The 14,657-nt window shown below is 35.3% G+C and overlaps 1 protein-coding gene across 1 annotated transcript; it reads left to right on the top strand.

Annotated features, from left to right (window-relative positions):
* Nucleotides 1–9,644: 9,644 nt before the first annotated feature.
* On the top strand, nt 9,645–13,014 carry LOC104099477 (small ribosomal subunit protein uS4y-like). Its single transcript, XM_009606482.4, has 3 exons — nt 9,645–9,824; nt 11,291–11,672; nt 12,613–13,014. The coding sequence occupies exons 1-3, from the start codon at nt 9,797–9,799 to the stop codon at nt 12,794–12,796; spliced, it is 594 nt and encodes a 197-aa protein (XP_009604777.1). The 5' UTR covers nt 9,645–9,796; the 3' UTR covers nt 12,797–13,014.
* Nucleotides 13,015–14,657: the final 1,643 nt, after the last annotated feature.

Here is a 14,657-nt window from a genome sequence, read left to right as displayed (position 1 = left end):
AATATAAGCACATTCATGTTTCTTTCCATCACCAACGAGGGACACTTTGCTCTTTTCAAAGCAAAAGGGAGCTCACTTTCCCTCCACTTTGTTCCCTCAATTTTCCATTCACCAATCTTTTAATCCCAACAATCCCCCACATGAATGGGGAATGACTATAAGACAAAGGAATGCATAGACGAGTGTGTGATTTACATACAAGGATTAATTACATATGGATAAGTAGGTTTCTCTTTGAACTTTCCATAGTGAACTTATATCAGATATACTCGTTCAATCGGTAGATTTGATATCTTTGAACCGTCGAGCTTTGTTGTATACCTAGACAACATAAGTCACATAATCAATCCTTAACTACTTATGGTTCTCACGGTTGTGTTCGTTTCAGCCATGAGCACCGGCTAGTTTCATAAGTGCTTAGAGAATTGGCCTTTTCTTTCATTCCCTTTGAAGCGGCTTACACTTCACACTCACATAGGTGATTTCTAATCGTGTAATCATATAGACACACTATCTGAACATTTTCTGCCAGACTTAGCAAATCATTAAAAAGCTTTAAGCTTTATTGACTCATCAAAGAGCCTTAATGCTTTACCCTGATTTCTGAACATTGTCTTCATCACGGGAATGAGTTGAGCTATTTGACAATGTTGAAACTTCATTCATAACTTTGTTTTATCTCTTTGAACCTAGCTTTTGGGATCTCCAGTCTGCTAGGTAGAGTTACCGTCATGATGACTTGTCCTAGATCTTAACCTCATTCCCTTCGATGATCTTTCAACTGCCTCTCTAGATAAGCCTTTTGTAAGTGGATCCGACACGTTATCTCTTGACTTTACGTAGTCAATCGTGATAACACAACTAGAGAGTAGTTGTCTAATGGTATTGTGTCTTCGTCGAATGTGACGAGATTTTCCGTTATACATAACGCTCCCTGTCCTGCCTATTGTCGCTTGACTATCACAATGTATACATATATGTGTCAAAGATTTGGGCCAAAATGGAATATCTTCCAAGAAATTTTGAAGACATTCAGCTTCTTCACCGGCCTTGTCTAAAGTTATGAATTCAGATTCCATTGTAGAACGGTCAATGCACGTTTGTTTGGATGACATCCAAGTCACTGCTCCACCCCCAATTGTGAAAACATATCCACTCGTGGATTTAACTTCAGATGATCCGATGATCCAATTTGCATCACTATATCCCTTGATCGCGGAGGGATATTTGTTATAATGCAAAGCGTAATTTTGGGTATGTTTCAGATACCCCAAAACTCGTTTCATTGCCATCCAATGTATTTGATTGGGATTACTTGTAAACCGGCTTAGTTTGCTAATAGCACATGCTATATGTGGTCGCGTACAATTCATGATATACGTCAAACTTCCCAATACTCTTGCATAGTCCAGTTGTCAGTCACTTTTACCTTCATTATTTTGAAGTGCATAACTCGCGTCAATTGGAGTCTTGGCAAACTTGAAATCCAAATACTTGAACTTGTCAAGTACTTTTTCAATGTAATAAGACTGTGATAATGCTAGACCTTATGGAGTCTTGTGAATTCTGATTCCTAAGATCACATCATCAACTCCTAAGTCTTTCATGTCGAATTTTGTTAGCCAACATGCGCTTAGTAGCATTTATATATGCTATATTTTTGCTCATTATCAACATGTCATCAACATATAAACAAACAATGACTTCATGACCTGGAGTATTTTTAATGAAAACATTTGTCACACTCGTTGATTTTAAACCCACTTGCCAACATTGTGTGGTCAAATTTTGCATGCAATTGTGTTGGGTGCTTGTATAAGTCCATAAAGCGACTTAACCAGTTTGCACACTTTCTTTTCTTTAACCCGAACTACAAAACCTTCAGGTTGTTCCATGTAAATCTCTTCCTCCAACTCTCCATTTAAGAAAGCTGTTTTAACATCCATTTAATGGATTTCAAGACCATACACGACCGCCAGTGCCACTAACACTCTAATAGATGTTATCCTCATTACTGGCGAGTAAATGTCAAAGTAATCAAGACCTTCCTTTTGTCTATAACCTTTGACAACAAGTCTTGCATTATATTTGTTAATAGTTCCATCAGCTTTCATTTTCCGTTTAAAAATCCATTTCGAACCTAAGGGCTTATTTCCTGGAGGTTATTTCCTGGAGGAAGATCAACCAATTCCCATGTATGGTTATCCAAAATTGATTGAATCTCACTATTGTCTGCCTCTTTCCAAAATGTTGAATCATAAGATGACATAGCTGCTTTGAAAGTTTGAGGCTCATTTTCACGCAAGAATGTCACAAAATCTGGTCCAAAGGAAGTAGATGTTCTTTGACGTTTACTACGCCTTGGATCTTCTTTACTTGGAGTATTTTCCTTTGGTTCTACCCATGGTCGCTTAGGTCTTTCACTTGATGACTCACATTCAGTTTTATATGGATAGATGCTTTCAAATAATTCAGCATTATCTGATTCAATTACCGTATTAACATGAATTTCGGGATTATCACAATTATGAACCAAAAACTAACATGCTTTACTGTTTGTAGCATATCTAATGAAAATGCAATCTACAATTTTTGATCCAATTTTTATCCTTTTGGGTAAAGGTACTTGTACCTTTGCTAAACATTCCCACACTTTGAAATATTTCAAGTTGAGTTTTCTTCCTTTTCATTTTTTGTATGGAATAGATTGCATTTTGCTGTGGGGGTACTCTATTGACTATTCAGTTAGCTGTAATGATAGCCCTCCCCCCTAGCTTCGCCCCACAAACTCTGCGGTAATCTGGAACTTATTAATAAATAATTCATCATTTCCTTTAATGTCTGATTTTTCCTTTCCGCAATTCCATTGGATTGAGTTGTATATGGGCAGTAGTTTGATGGATAATTCCATATTCCGAACATATTTCTGCAAACGGAGATTCATATTCTCCACCCCTATCACTTCTAATCATTTTGATCTTTTTATTCAATTGATTCTCCACTTTATTTTTGTATTTCTTAAATGCTTCAATTGCTTCATCATTACTATTAAGTAAATAAACATAACAATATCGAGTACAATCATCAATAAAAGTTATAAAATACTTTTTCCCACCTCGAGATGGTGTCGACTTCATATCACAAATGTCAGTATGAATTAAGTCTAAATGATTTGAATTCCTTTCAACATACTTATAAGGATGTTTTACAAACTTAGATTCAACACATATTTGACATTTTGATTTATTACACTCGAATTTAGGCAATGCTAATAAATTAATTAAATTCCATAAGGTTTTGTAATTGACATGTCCTAAACGAATATGCCATGAATCATTTGACTCGAATAAATAAGAAGAAGCTGAAATTTTATTAATACTGTCAACAACCATTACATTGAGTTTGAAAAGGCCCTCTGTGAGGTAGCCCTTTCCAACATACATTTCATTTTTACTTACAACAACTTTGTCAGATACAAGTACACATTTGAATTCATTCTTAACAAGTAAAGAAGTCGAAACTAAATTCTTCCTACTAGTAGGAATATGAAGAACGTTGTTGAGCGTTAATACCTTGCCGGAAGTCATCTTCAGGAATATCTTCCCATAACCCTCAATCCTAGTTGTTGCAGTATTTTCCATAGGAAGCTCTTCTTCGGGACCAACAATAGAGTAAGTCGCAAATGCTTCTTTGACATCACAAACATGTCGAGTGGCTCTAGAGTCAACCTACCACTCCTTCGGATTTCTAACTAGGTTGCATTCCGAAAGCATTGCACACTGATCATCAATGTCATCATTGTTCTCCACTATGTTGGCTTGTCCCTTTTTCTTATCCCTTTTCGGGAGACGAAAAATTAGGGGCTTTGTGATCATCTTTTCCACAATTGTAGCAATTGCCCTTGAATTTCTTCTTGTTCTGATCTTTACTCTGTCTAGAAGACCTCTTCCCCTTCTTACTTTTTGGAGCAGTTTCCTCAACGATATTAGCTCCCATAATCGTTGAATTTCCATGAGACTTCTTCTCAGTTGTTTTGTTGTCTTCCTGAATCTTGAGACGAATCACGAGATCTTTCAACTTCATTCCTTTGCGCTTGTGCTTAAGATAGTTTTTGAAATCTCTCCACGAAGGAGGTAATTTTTCAATCATTGCAGCCACTTGAAATGCTTCATTCACTACCATACTTTCAGCAATAAGGTCGTGAAAAATAAGTTGAAGCTCTTGAACTTGGGTTCCAACAGTTTTGCTAAACATTCCCACACTTTGAAATATTTCAAGTTGAGTTTTCTTCCTTTTCATTTGTCGTATGGAATAGATTGCGTTTTGCTGTGGGGGTACTCTATTGACTATTCGGTTAGCTGTAAGGATAGCCTCCCCTCACAAACTCTGCGGTAATCCTGAACTTATTAATAAATAATTCATCATTTCCTTTAATGTCTGATTTTTCCTTTCCGCAATTCCATTGGATTGAGTTATATATGGGCAGTAGTTTGATGGATAATTCCATATTCCGAATATATTTCTGCAAACAGAGATTTATATTCTCCACCCCTATCACTTCTAATCATTTTGATCTTTTTATTCAATTGATTCTCCACTTCATTCTTGTATTTCTTAAATGCTTCAATTGCTTCATCATTACTATTAAGTAAATAAACATAACAATATCGAGTACAATCGTCAATAAAAGTTATAAAATACTTTTTTTCACCTCGAGATGGTGTCGACTTCATATCACAAATGTCAGTATGAATTAAGTCTAAAGGATTTGAATTCCTTTCAACATACTTATAAGGATGTTTTACAAACTTAGATTCAACACATATTTGACATTTTGATTTATTACACTCGAATTTAGGTAATGCTTATAAATTAATTAAATTCCATAAGGTTTTGTAATTGACATGTCCTAAACGAATATGTCATGAATCATTTGGCTCAAATAAATAAGAAGAAGCTGAAATTTTATTAATACTGTCAACAACCATTACATTGAGTTTGAAAAGGCCCTCTGTGAGGTAGCCCTTTCCAACATACATTTCATTTTTACTTACAACAACTTTGTTCGATACAAGTACACATTTGAATCCATTCTTAACAAGTAAAGAAGTCGAAACTAAATTCTTCCTACTAGTAGGAACATGAAGAACGTTATTGAGCGTTAACACCTTGCCGGAAGTCATCTTCAGGAATATCTTCCCATAATCCCCAATCCTGGTTGTTGCAGTATTTTCCATGGAAAGCTCTTCTTCGGGACCAACAATAGAGTAAGTCGCAAATGCTTCTTTGACATCACAAATATGTCGAGTGGCTCCAGAGTCAATCTACCACTCCTTCGGATTTCCAACTAGGTTGCATTCCGAAAGCATTGCACACTGATCATCAATGTCATCATTGTTCTCCACTATGTTGGCTTGTGCCTTTTTCTTATCCCTTTTCGGGAGACGAAAAATTAGGGGCTTTGTGATCATCTTTTCTACAATTGTAGCAATTGCCCTTGAATTTCTTCTTGTTATGCTCTTTACTCTGTCTAGAAGACCTCTTCCTCTTCTTACTTTTTGGAGCAGTTTCCTCAACGATATTAGCTCCCATAATTGTTGAATTTCCATGAGACTTCTTCTCAGTTGTTTTGTTGTCTTCCTGAATCTTGAGACGAATCACAAAATCTTCCAACTTCATTCCTTTGCGCTTGTGCTTAAGATAGTTTTTGAAATCTCTCCACGAAGGAGGTAATTTTTCAATCATTGCAGCCACTTGAAATGCTTCATTCACTACCATACCTTCAGCAATAAGGCAGTGAAAAATAAGTTGAAGCTCTTGAACTTGGGTTCCAACAGTTTTGCTATCTATTATTTTATAGTCTAGAAACTTGGCAACCACAAACTTTTTCAAGCATACATCTTCAGTCTTATACTTCTTCTCAAGTGCGTCCCATAATTTTTTTGAAGTTTTCATAGCACTATAGACTTTGTACAAGTCATCCTCCGAAGCACTTAGGATGTAGAATTTGAAAAGAAAGTCTGCCTGTTTCCACACCTCAACAATCATAAACTTCTCATTGTCCGGCATGTCGGCGGCAGGCACTAGAGGGTCTTTACTGGTGAACTTCTGTATACCAAGGTAAGCCAGAAAAATACCCTTTGCTTCCATCCTTTGAAGTTGGCTCCAAAATATTTCCCTGGTTTTTCGACCAGTGGCACAATTGTTTGGCTTGACGAGGCTATCGTCGTTGCCGCAACAATCGCAAAAGGATTTCCATTTCTCATTGTCAACAATAGAAGAGTTCAATTAATGACAAAAAAAATAGAACAGTAAACAGTACTATAATTAATTATAAACAGTACGTTTAATAAATAAAAACTGAAGTTTTTATATACCGTTTCACAGAAAACGATGAAGTTTTTATGTTTTTCAAATCATCTCTGAATTTTAATACTTCGATAAAAATTTTATATCTTCAAATCAGAATAGAAAAATTCAGAAGGAATAGAAAACCACACAGATTTTAATCTTCAAAAATAGAATACAGATTATAATATAAAAAATAATTTCCTTAAAATTGTTATTCAATATGTATTACTATAATGAATAATGAAACAGTAAACTTTATAAAACAGAAAATAAAAACAGAAAGTTAGTAGCAAGAGAATGTCGAAATAATATCTGAAAATAATTTCGGAATAAATCGATCCCACTGAATGCACAGTGTGTCCTTAAGAAGATTATTTCCCTCAAGTACATGAGGTGCTGGAATATTATCCTCCCAGGATAGAACGATTTAACTCACTGGTGTATTAGTACCAAAACTCTGATGAACTGCGAACCACTCAGTTGTTGTAAAACACACTGGAAGTTTTTGTGCAAAAGAAGAAAAAGATCGAAAAATTTCGTAAGGAAAGATTTTGGGATCAAGCCATATTTATAGACATTTTCTTGCACTGTTTCTGAAAAGGCTCGAAACCTTTCAGAAATAGCCATGTTTGTTGGAACAGGTGGGAACATTTCACGTTTGAAATATTCTGGGAAAAAAGGATTTAAAATAATCTGGGAAAGAACCGGACCGGATCGGCTCGCGGGTCCTAGGTTATTTCGTTAATTAATTAAATTAATTAATTAAATAATTAAACTAAATCCGAAGCTGAGCCGAGCGAGCGATGACAACGACGATGACGACATGTGGCTTACTTTCTTTCCAACCCATTTAACACAAAGAGAATTGCTTTCTCAATATAAGCACATTCACTTTTCTTTCCACCACCAATGAGAGACACTTTGCTCTTTTCAAAGCAAAAGGGAGCTCACTTTCCCTCAACTTTCTTCGCTCCATTTCTCATTCACCATCTTTTAATCCCAACAGTTGATTGACTAAAAAGTTATTGGCTTAAAAGAATTAGATGAATGGTTAAGAACTTTTTCTCTCTATGGCTCTTCAATTTTTATGTAATTTCTATAAATCAACAGTATTTTTATTATATAATCAAATATTAAACATTATTTGTTTATTAACTAGAGTGAGTTATTCTAGTGGTAAGCACCCTCCACTTTCAACCAAGAGGCTGTGAGCTCGAGTCACCCCAAGAGCAAGGTGGGGAGTTCTTAGAGGGAGGGAGCCAGTGTCTATCAGAAACAACCTTTCTATCCCAGGGTAGGGGTAAAGTCTGTGTACACACTACCCTCCCCAAACCCCATTAGTGAGATTATACTGGGTTGTTGTTGTTGTATTTATTTATTAACAAAAGTATAATTCAGTTTGTGCCAAAATGGCACCTTATTACATACATATACAATAAGACCTTTGCATAACAACTTTTCTTTTTAATTTGGAATCAATTTTTTATGTAATATTTTAGTACTATATAACCGTTTTTTTTTACTTATAACAACAAAAACCACATTACAATAGTTCACTCTTTATAAAACTATCCCTCTATAATATCCTTAATAAATATTAGTCGATTTTATCATTTTTTTTACTTCTGTTGCTAGTCATTTATTTTCAAAATAAAAAAGCACTACTAATAATTTGTTGTCATAAAGCCACATATAGAAATAAAATCTATATAGTATTTTGAAACTTTAATACAACATACCATTTTTGACAAAGAATATTACTTTGAGACAGACTTAAGCAATTAATTTTTTTTATTGAAAGATCTGCACATATTTGTATTTCATTGGATAAAAGATTTACATCTTATAAGGACCATATTTATTAATAATATGCAATAGCTAAATCTTTAATTTCTTTTTTTGAAATCTTAAATTTAAATAATCTTCTTATCTTTATAATCTTAGAAAACCAAATAATAGATTTTTAGATAATTTTTAGCTAGCCAAATAAGATTTAAATGTTAAATGTTGTTTATAGATATATAAATAGTTAATCCACATAAAACCAAAAAATATATTACAACAAATGAGGTTGTTATAAAAAAGTTTAATTGTACTCCATTATTTGTGTAAACAACAATGCTTTAGTTCTTTCTTTTTTACCTTCTCTCTTTTCTTCCCCTTTTTCAACTTACTACTTATACAAACTACAAAAATGGTAGACTTAGCCATGGGGTAAAACTTGTGAATAATTTAACAACATATATGTATAATGAAGATAGTGCCAATTTTAGCCAGTCCTTATTGCTAAATATTTGAATAATTGAACAACACATACACAGTTAGTTCATAGGGGTTAAATTTATAAATATTTTAACAAGATAAATAGAATGAAGATAATATCAAGTTTAACTTGTTGCGATTAAACTTGTAAACAATTTAACAATACAGACAAGATTAGCCCATCAAACTAAACTTGTCTAGAATCGCTAGCATATTCTCCGAGGCTATTTTTGCTAAATTTTATTAAATGGAAAAAAATATAAATAGTGGCATGAAGTGCACAAAAACCCAATGTTGGTGCCACTGTTTAAGTTTTGACCTAAATTTATAATTGTTTTGCACGTCTACCCACTTTGGAACAACTTTAAATATGCAGTACTATATGTGGCTGAAATTCAGTCGTTTTTGTCTGGCTTAAGCCATTTTTGCCTGAAGTTCATCTACATATGGGCTATGGCTGAAATTCATTTCAGACAATTAGGCCTAGCTTCAAATATCAAATGTATGAAGTAGTTATGAAGTAGGTAGGCGTGCAAAATTTTTTAAAAATTGGAGCACAAGTTAAATAGTGATGTTCAAATAGGGTACCTTGTGAAATTTTTACCCTTAACTAAGACTATTTGTGCAAATCTCCCAGTAATTTCTCATATGGGTCAATTTCAGTTGCTAAATATGTGAAATTGAATAACACATGCATAATTACTTCATGGGCTAAACTTGTAACTAATTTAACAAGATAAATAGAACGAAAATAGCTTGTCGCAGCTAAACTTATTTATTTTTCCGCCAAAGGTCGATAGAATGAAGATACTACATGTCTGAAGTCGTTCTGAAGTGAGTAGGTGTGCAAAATTTTTAAAAACTGGTTACAAGATAAATAGCGGTGTCCAAATAGGGTACCCGTGAAAAGTTTACCCTTAAACGAGACTATTTGTGCAAATCACCCGTAATTTCTAATTTGGGCCAATACTCTCATCCGCTACACACATACTTGGGCGGAAATATTTAAATCCAAACTAGCTTTGAGAATTAAAAGACCCGTTTAAGTTGGGCTTCGAGGGACAATTATAAGGTAGCCGCAGAACTTCATTATATTCAAACCCTAGTCTCTCTAACCCTATCAGTTTCTTTTTTCACTTTCAGCAGGTAGCCGATCTGAGTACGGCGCCGTCGACCGGTAAACATGGTACACGTCGCCTTTTACCGCAACTGTAAGTTTCCTTAATCTCATTGTACATTTCCTATTATTAAGTTCTGTATTTGTCAAAAGTTCTTTTAGTTTTTTAGAAATTTGTATATCAAGTGATCAATGTGGAGAATATTTGGTGTTAGAAACCCCTAGTTTGACTTAAAATATTAATTGTTGAGTATTGGAATAAATCAGGTCCAAATGGAGCTGAGTGAATCATACTTATGTTAGGGTTTGAGTAGTCATTACTGTAACTTTGTGGTAATGATGAGATTAGTTTGAATATAAGCGATGTTGAGACTCAAAAAAATGTTATGAGGGATGCTCAATCTGGCGCTGACACTACCGTCATTAAAAAAAGTGTAAATTGCCACATCTAGTATTTTATTACCACTTATACCACTACACTAAAAGCCTTATTTTATTTTACGGTATTTATATATTTGCATAATTTTGGCATGAGATTAGTTTAAATGGAGTATCGTGGTCAGTGCAGACTCAAAAAAGTTTTGCCTGCACATTGTAATTTTCGAATGAAGGGGATTCTTCCTGACATGTGACTTTGCCACTGCTGAGGATGCCTATTGAATTCTTCCTTCTAAAATTGGATGCTTATTAGTACTGTATGTTTCATAGCTATTATCTGCTAATGAATATAGTGGGTTATTAAAAAACAGAAAAGTTGAAAGCTTGCTAATCATTCTGTTTCAGTTTTGATCTTAGTGTAGTGTGATGGTATTTTCAGCTCAAGTGACAATTGCCACAGTATAGGAAGATATCCAATTGTTTGGTTAAAATTTTACATTTGGAAATATTCCTAAAAGCAAATTTTGATTCGCTAAATCTGGAACTTTTTGTTTGGTTGTGTAACTTGTATCTCTCTTTCATTTACAATGGGAAGCCATATCAGCAGTCTCGGCTAATTAACCTGCAACTGCATAAACGTCTTTTTTTTTTTTGATAACCGTGGTGTCCGGGCTAGCTTGCGCGCACCTCGACTAATTTCACGGGATACCTGCCACTTCCCACCAGCAATAGGTACTAGGTAACTCTATCCACCAAGGCTTGGATAGATGGGAAGAAATCACCTAGTATTTGCCTCCGCTGGGATTTGAACTTGAGACCTCATGGTTCTTCCCACTTCATTGACCAATAGGCCACACCCTTGGGTGTTAAACGTCTTTTCTATTATATGTTCTTTTAAAATTTAATCCTCCTGAGCCGATGGTCTATTAGAAACAGTCTCTCTACTTCACAAGGTAGGGTAAGTTCTGCGTACACACTACCCTCCCCATACCCAACGATGTGGTATAATACTGGGTATGTTGTTGCTTTTAAAATTTAATCCTATTTTCATAACAATGTCGGATAGCCTAGTGGGAAGGAAACCTCCATGTTGAGGGGTTTTGGGGAATGGGGCAGACTTTACTATGTCACAAAAAGGGGTTTTAAAGCTTATGTTGATTTGTGATTCGGGTTTGTCATCAGACGGGAAGACCTTTAAGAAACCTCGACGTCCCTTTGAGAAAGAGAGATTGGATGCAGAATTGAAGCTCGTTGGAGAGTATGGACTGAGGTGCAAGAGGGAGCTGTGGAGAGTCCAGTATGCTTTGAGTCGTATCAGGAATGCTGCAAGAATGCTTCTGACCCTTGATGAGAAAGATCCACGTCGTATTTTTGAAGGTGAAGCACTCTTGAGGAGGATGAACAGGTACGGGTTGTTGGATGAGAGCCAGAACAAGCTCGATTATGTCTTGTCACTCACTGTTGAGAACTTCCTTGAGCGTCGTCTGCAAACCCTTGTCTTCAAGACTGGCATGGCTAAGTCAATCCACCATGCTAGAGTGCTCATTAGGCAAAGGCATATCAGGTAAAAATAGATTATCTTTTTTAGTCACAAATTTCAAAAAAATAAACTGCGCTTTTACCCTTACTTTTGTGGTGTTTTCTAGAAGTTCAATGAACGGCCTTTAGCACTTGTATCTGATTTAGAATATCTATTTTGGCTGAAGTGCTTGTTAGAGAGTTGTCTTTCCTGTATTCTTGGCTTTTGTACATTATTTTTAGATTTCCCTTTGGGTTGTCAGGCTCATGCGATGCCGACGTCAATGAGGAATCCCTTCTAGGAAAAAAGATGTCTCATATTCTCAGTAATATTCTCAATAAAATAGGAAGTTCTAGTCCAAATTGCAGAATAAAAATACTTATTTTATTAGCAAGTAATTCTATAATTTCATCTCTGTCAATAAACAAAGATGAGCAATGACACAGTTAGCTCTTTGTACTGGTAGTTTTCAAATATTGAATCTTGGTTGAACATTAAACTGCAGTTGCAAACTAGATAGTCATTTTGGTAAAGATTTGTTTAATCATTTCACTTTGTTTTATAGGTCATATATAATCGTTTCATTTATAATCTTCATAGATGTGTTTTAGAGCTCCAAATTGCTAGGTTTCTAGGAGCCAAATGTTTATATTGATATTTCACTTGTTATAAGACCTCCATAGTTCTTGCAGAAAAGTGGTAGAGGTGTATTTTATTGCATTGATGGCTAAGCGTGGTGATAGATTAAAGGATCTTTGGAAGCTTGGGGGTAGCCCATATCTTTTCTTAGCAGTACATATCAGATTCACACTTGGCAACGGTCATTCTTTGCACCCCCCCCCCCCCCCAAACCAACCTCCCAAAACCCCATGGGCTCATAGTTTGTATATTTAACTAATTAGTTGTGCATTATGAACTATTTGTTTTTTGCTTACTTGTGTGCACATCAATGAAGTTAGCCGGACTAACATTAACTGCATTGCAGAGTCGGAAGGCAAGTGGTGAATGTTCCTTCGTTTATGGTCAGAGTGGACTCTCAGAAGCACATTGACTTCTCCCTAACCAGTCCTTTTGGTGGCGGGCGCCCTGGAAGAGTGAAGAGAAAGAACCAAAAGTCTGCTGCCAAGAAGGCTTCAGGTGGTGATGGTGACGAGGAGGATGAAGAATAAGCATTTGCACTAGAACCAAAAGAAAGCCGTTGGTGATGGAGCTTGTGTTCGTTTTTGGAGTTTTTAGTTACCCATGTAGTGCTTCCTTACATTCCTTTCTTCGATATTGTGTACCTTCATATGTTAGAAAGAAATGTTCTTAGCAGAGATTGGGAAAATGTTTTGAAGTTTGGATTTTGCACTGATGGTAAGAGTTTTGAAAATTTGTTTTTGAACCAGACGATGTGTTATTTAAGTGGTAGAAGCGAGTCCAGCAAGATATATTGCCTTGCTTCAACCCTTTTCTTTATATAGACCATTAATTTTTTTTACTGAGTTTGCATGTCATTTACTTTGTTGTAGAAACTGTCAGATCTGAAAGTCTGGACTATCTTCTTGGTCCAACTTTTGGTTTCTGGCAAACATTCTTCAGTCACCTGATAAATCTAGTGGTTTTTTAAAATATTAGTTAACCTTGTTGGAGGTAATAGAGTTATAGATGTTCATTCTTGTCTTAGTATTAAATCTTGATGCGATACGTTTGACATGATTATAAGAACTGAGTTTATGCTTCTATAATATGGACACGCTAATATGAAATGTTAATCGTTCTTTGCCCCTTTGAACTAGACAACGTAGATGCTAAATAATCTAGTGCATTGGGTTATTATGAAGTTTATTGGGTTTACCTTGTCTTGGTTTTCTAAATTGGATCATCACATCCTGGGGTTGAAGAACGTCCCATGGGTTTGCAAACTAAATGGACTCCTTAGAACACAAAAAAGTCACAAATCAACTGAAGGGTAATGACCATCTAGCAAAATGTGCTTAATGTTAAATCAGAATTTCTTGAACTATATCATAAACAGATCTTTCTAAATTATATCTATTTGAAAAAAATTCTTAACACTGATTTAGGGATCTGCTTTGAAAATCTCAAAACTGCATTGTTGGTCCTAGAAAGTGTTGAAGAAGACAGAGCGGGTCTTCTTGATTTGATATTATTTGATGTTGGTGGATGAGAATTATTTGTGTTGGTATTTATGAGCTTTATTTCAAATTTGAGTTTATTTGGAGCAAATTTGGGGTGGTTTGATCGAAATTAGAATTGTAAATTCGATTAGCACATTATTTAACTACACATACAAATTATGGCCAATCAGGTAAACATTGATGAGCAATTTAACAGACAAGTCGATTGCAAATAACGTAAAGTCTGTTGAGGTTTTATTTTTTAAGATGTAATATTCTTAAAATGAGGGTGAATGGGAAATGGAGGGAAAATGAAATTTTGAGTAAAATTTTAAGTTTCCCCCTCTTAACAATGAGACATTGTCCCATATTGGAAGTGGAAGACATTTTTGGTGGGTATATATATAATTGCTCTTCTTGTAGCTCTTAAAGAGTTAAGAAGAAAGCAAGCCTCGCGCCGTCGTCGTCGCTCGCTCGCTCGGCTCGGCTTCGGCTTCGGCTTCGGCTTTGGATTTGGTCAAATGATCGATTGATTGATTAATTTTTTGGACCAAATTTATTTGTTAATAGTAAATATTAACGTAAGATTATCCGTATTTGTAACGGATATTTTCCAATCCGTGTATTGATAATTTGGCAGCCGGATAATGGTCTTCCCACCATGAAGTGCTTGCTCCACAAACATGTAATGCTTGCTCCACCATGAAGGGTGGACGTTTGGTCTTGCACTCCTTCTTCTCAGAACTTCCATACGTTTTTCTGAGTATATACTCCTTCGTTCTGCATTATTTTTTTAACTTCAAACAAAGCAACTGTAAGTGTGATTTGCTACCGAACTTTGTGTTCGCCGAAACACTGGGGTTTGAAGTACCGCTACACCAGTGTGTTATTCGTTCTATCCTGGGAGGAA

This window comes from Nicotiana tomentosiformis, chromosome 10 (genome assembly GCF_000390325.3).
Source record: "Nicotiana tomentosiformis chromosome 10, ASM39032v3, whole genome shotgun sequence".
Taxonomy (NCBI): Eukaryota; Viridiplantae; Streptophyta; class Magnoliopsida; order Solanales; family Solanaceae; genus Nicotiana; species Nicotiana tomentosiformis.
This window is presented reverse-complemented; position numbering and strand designations above follow the sequence as displayed.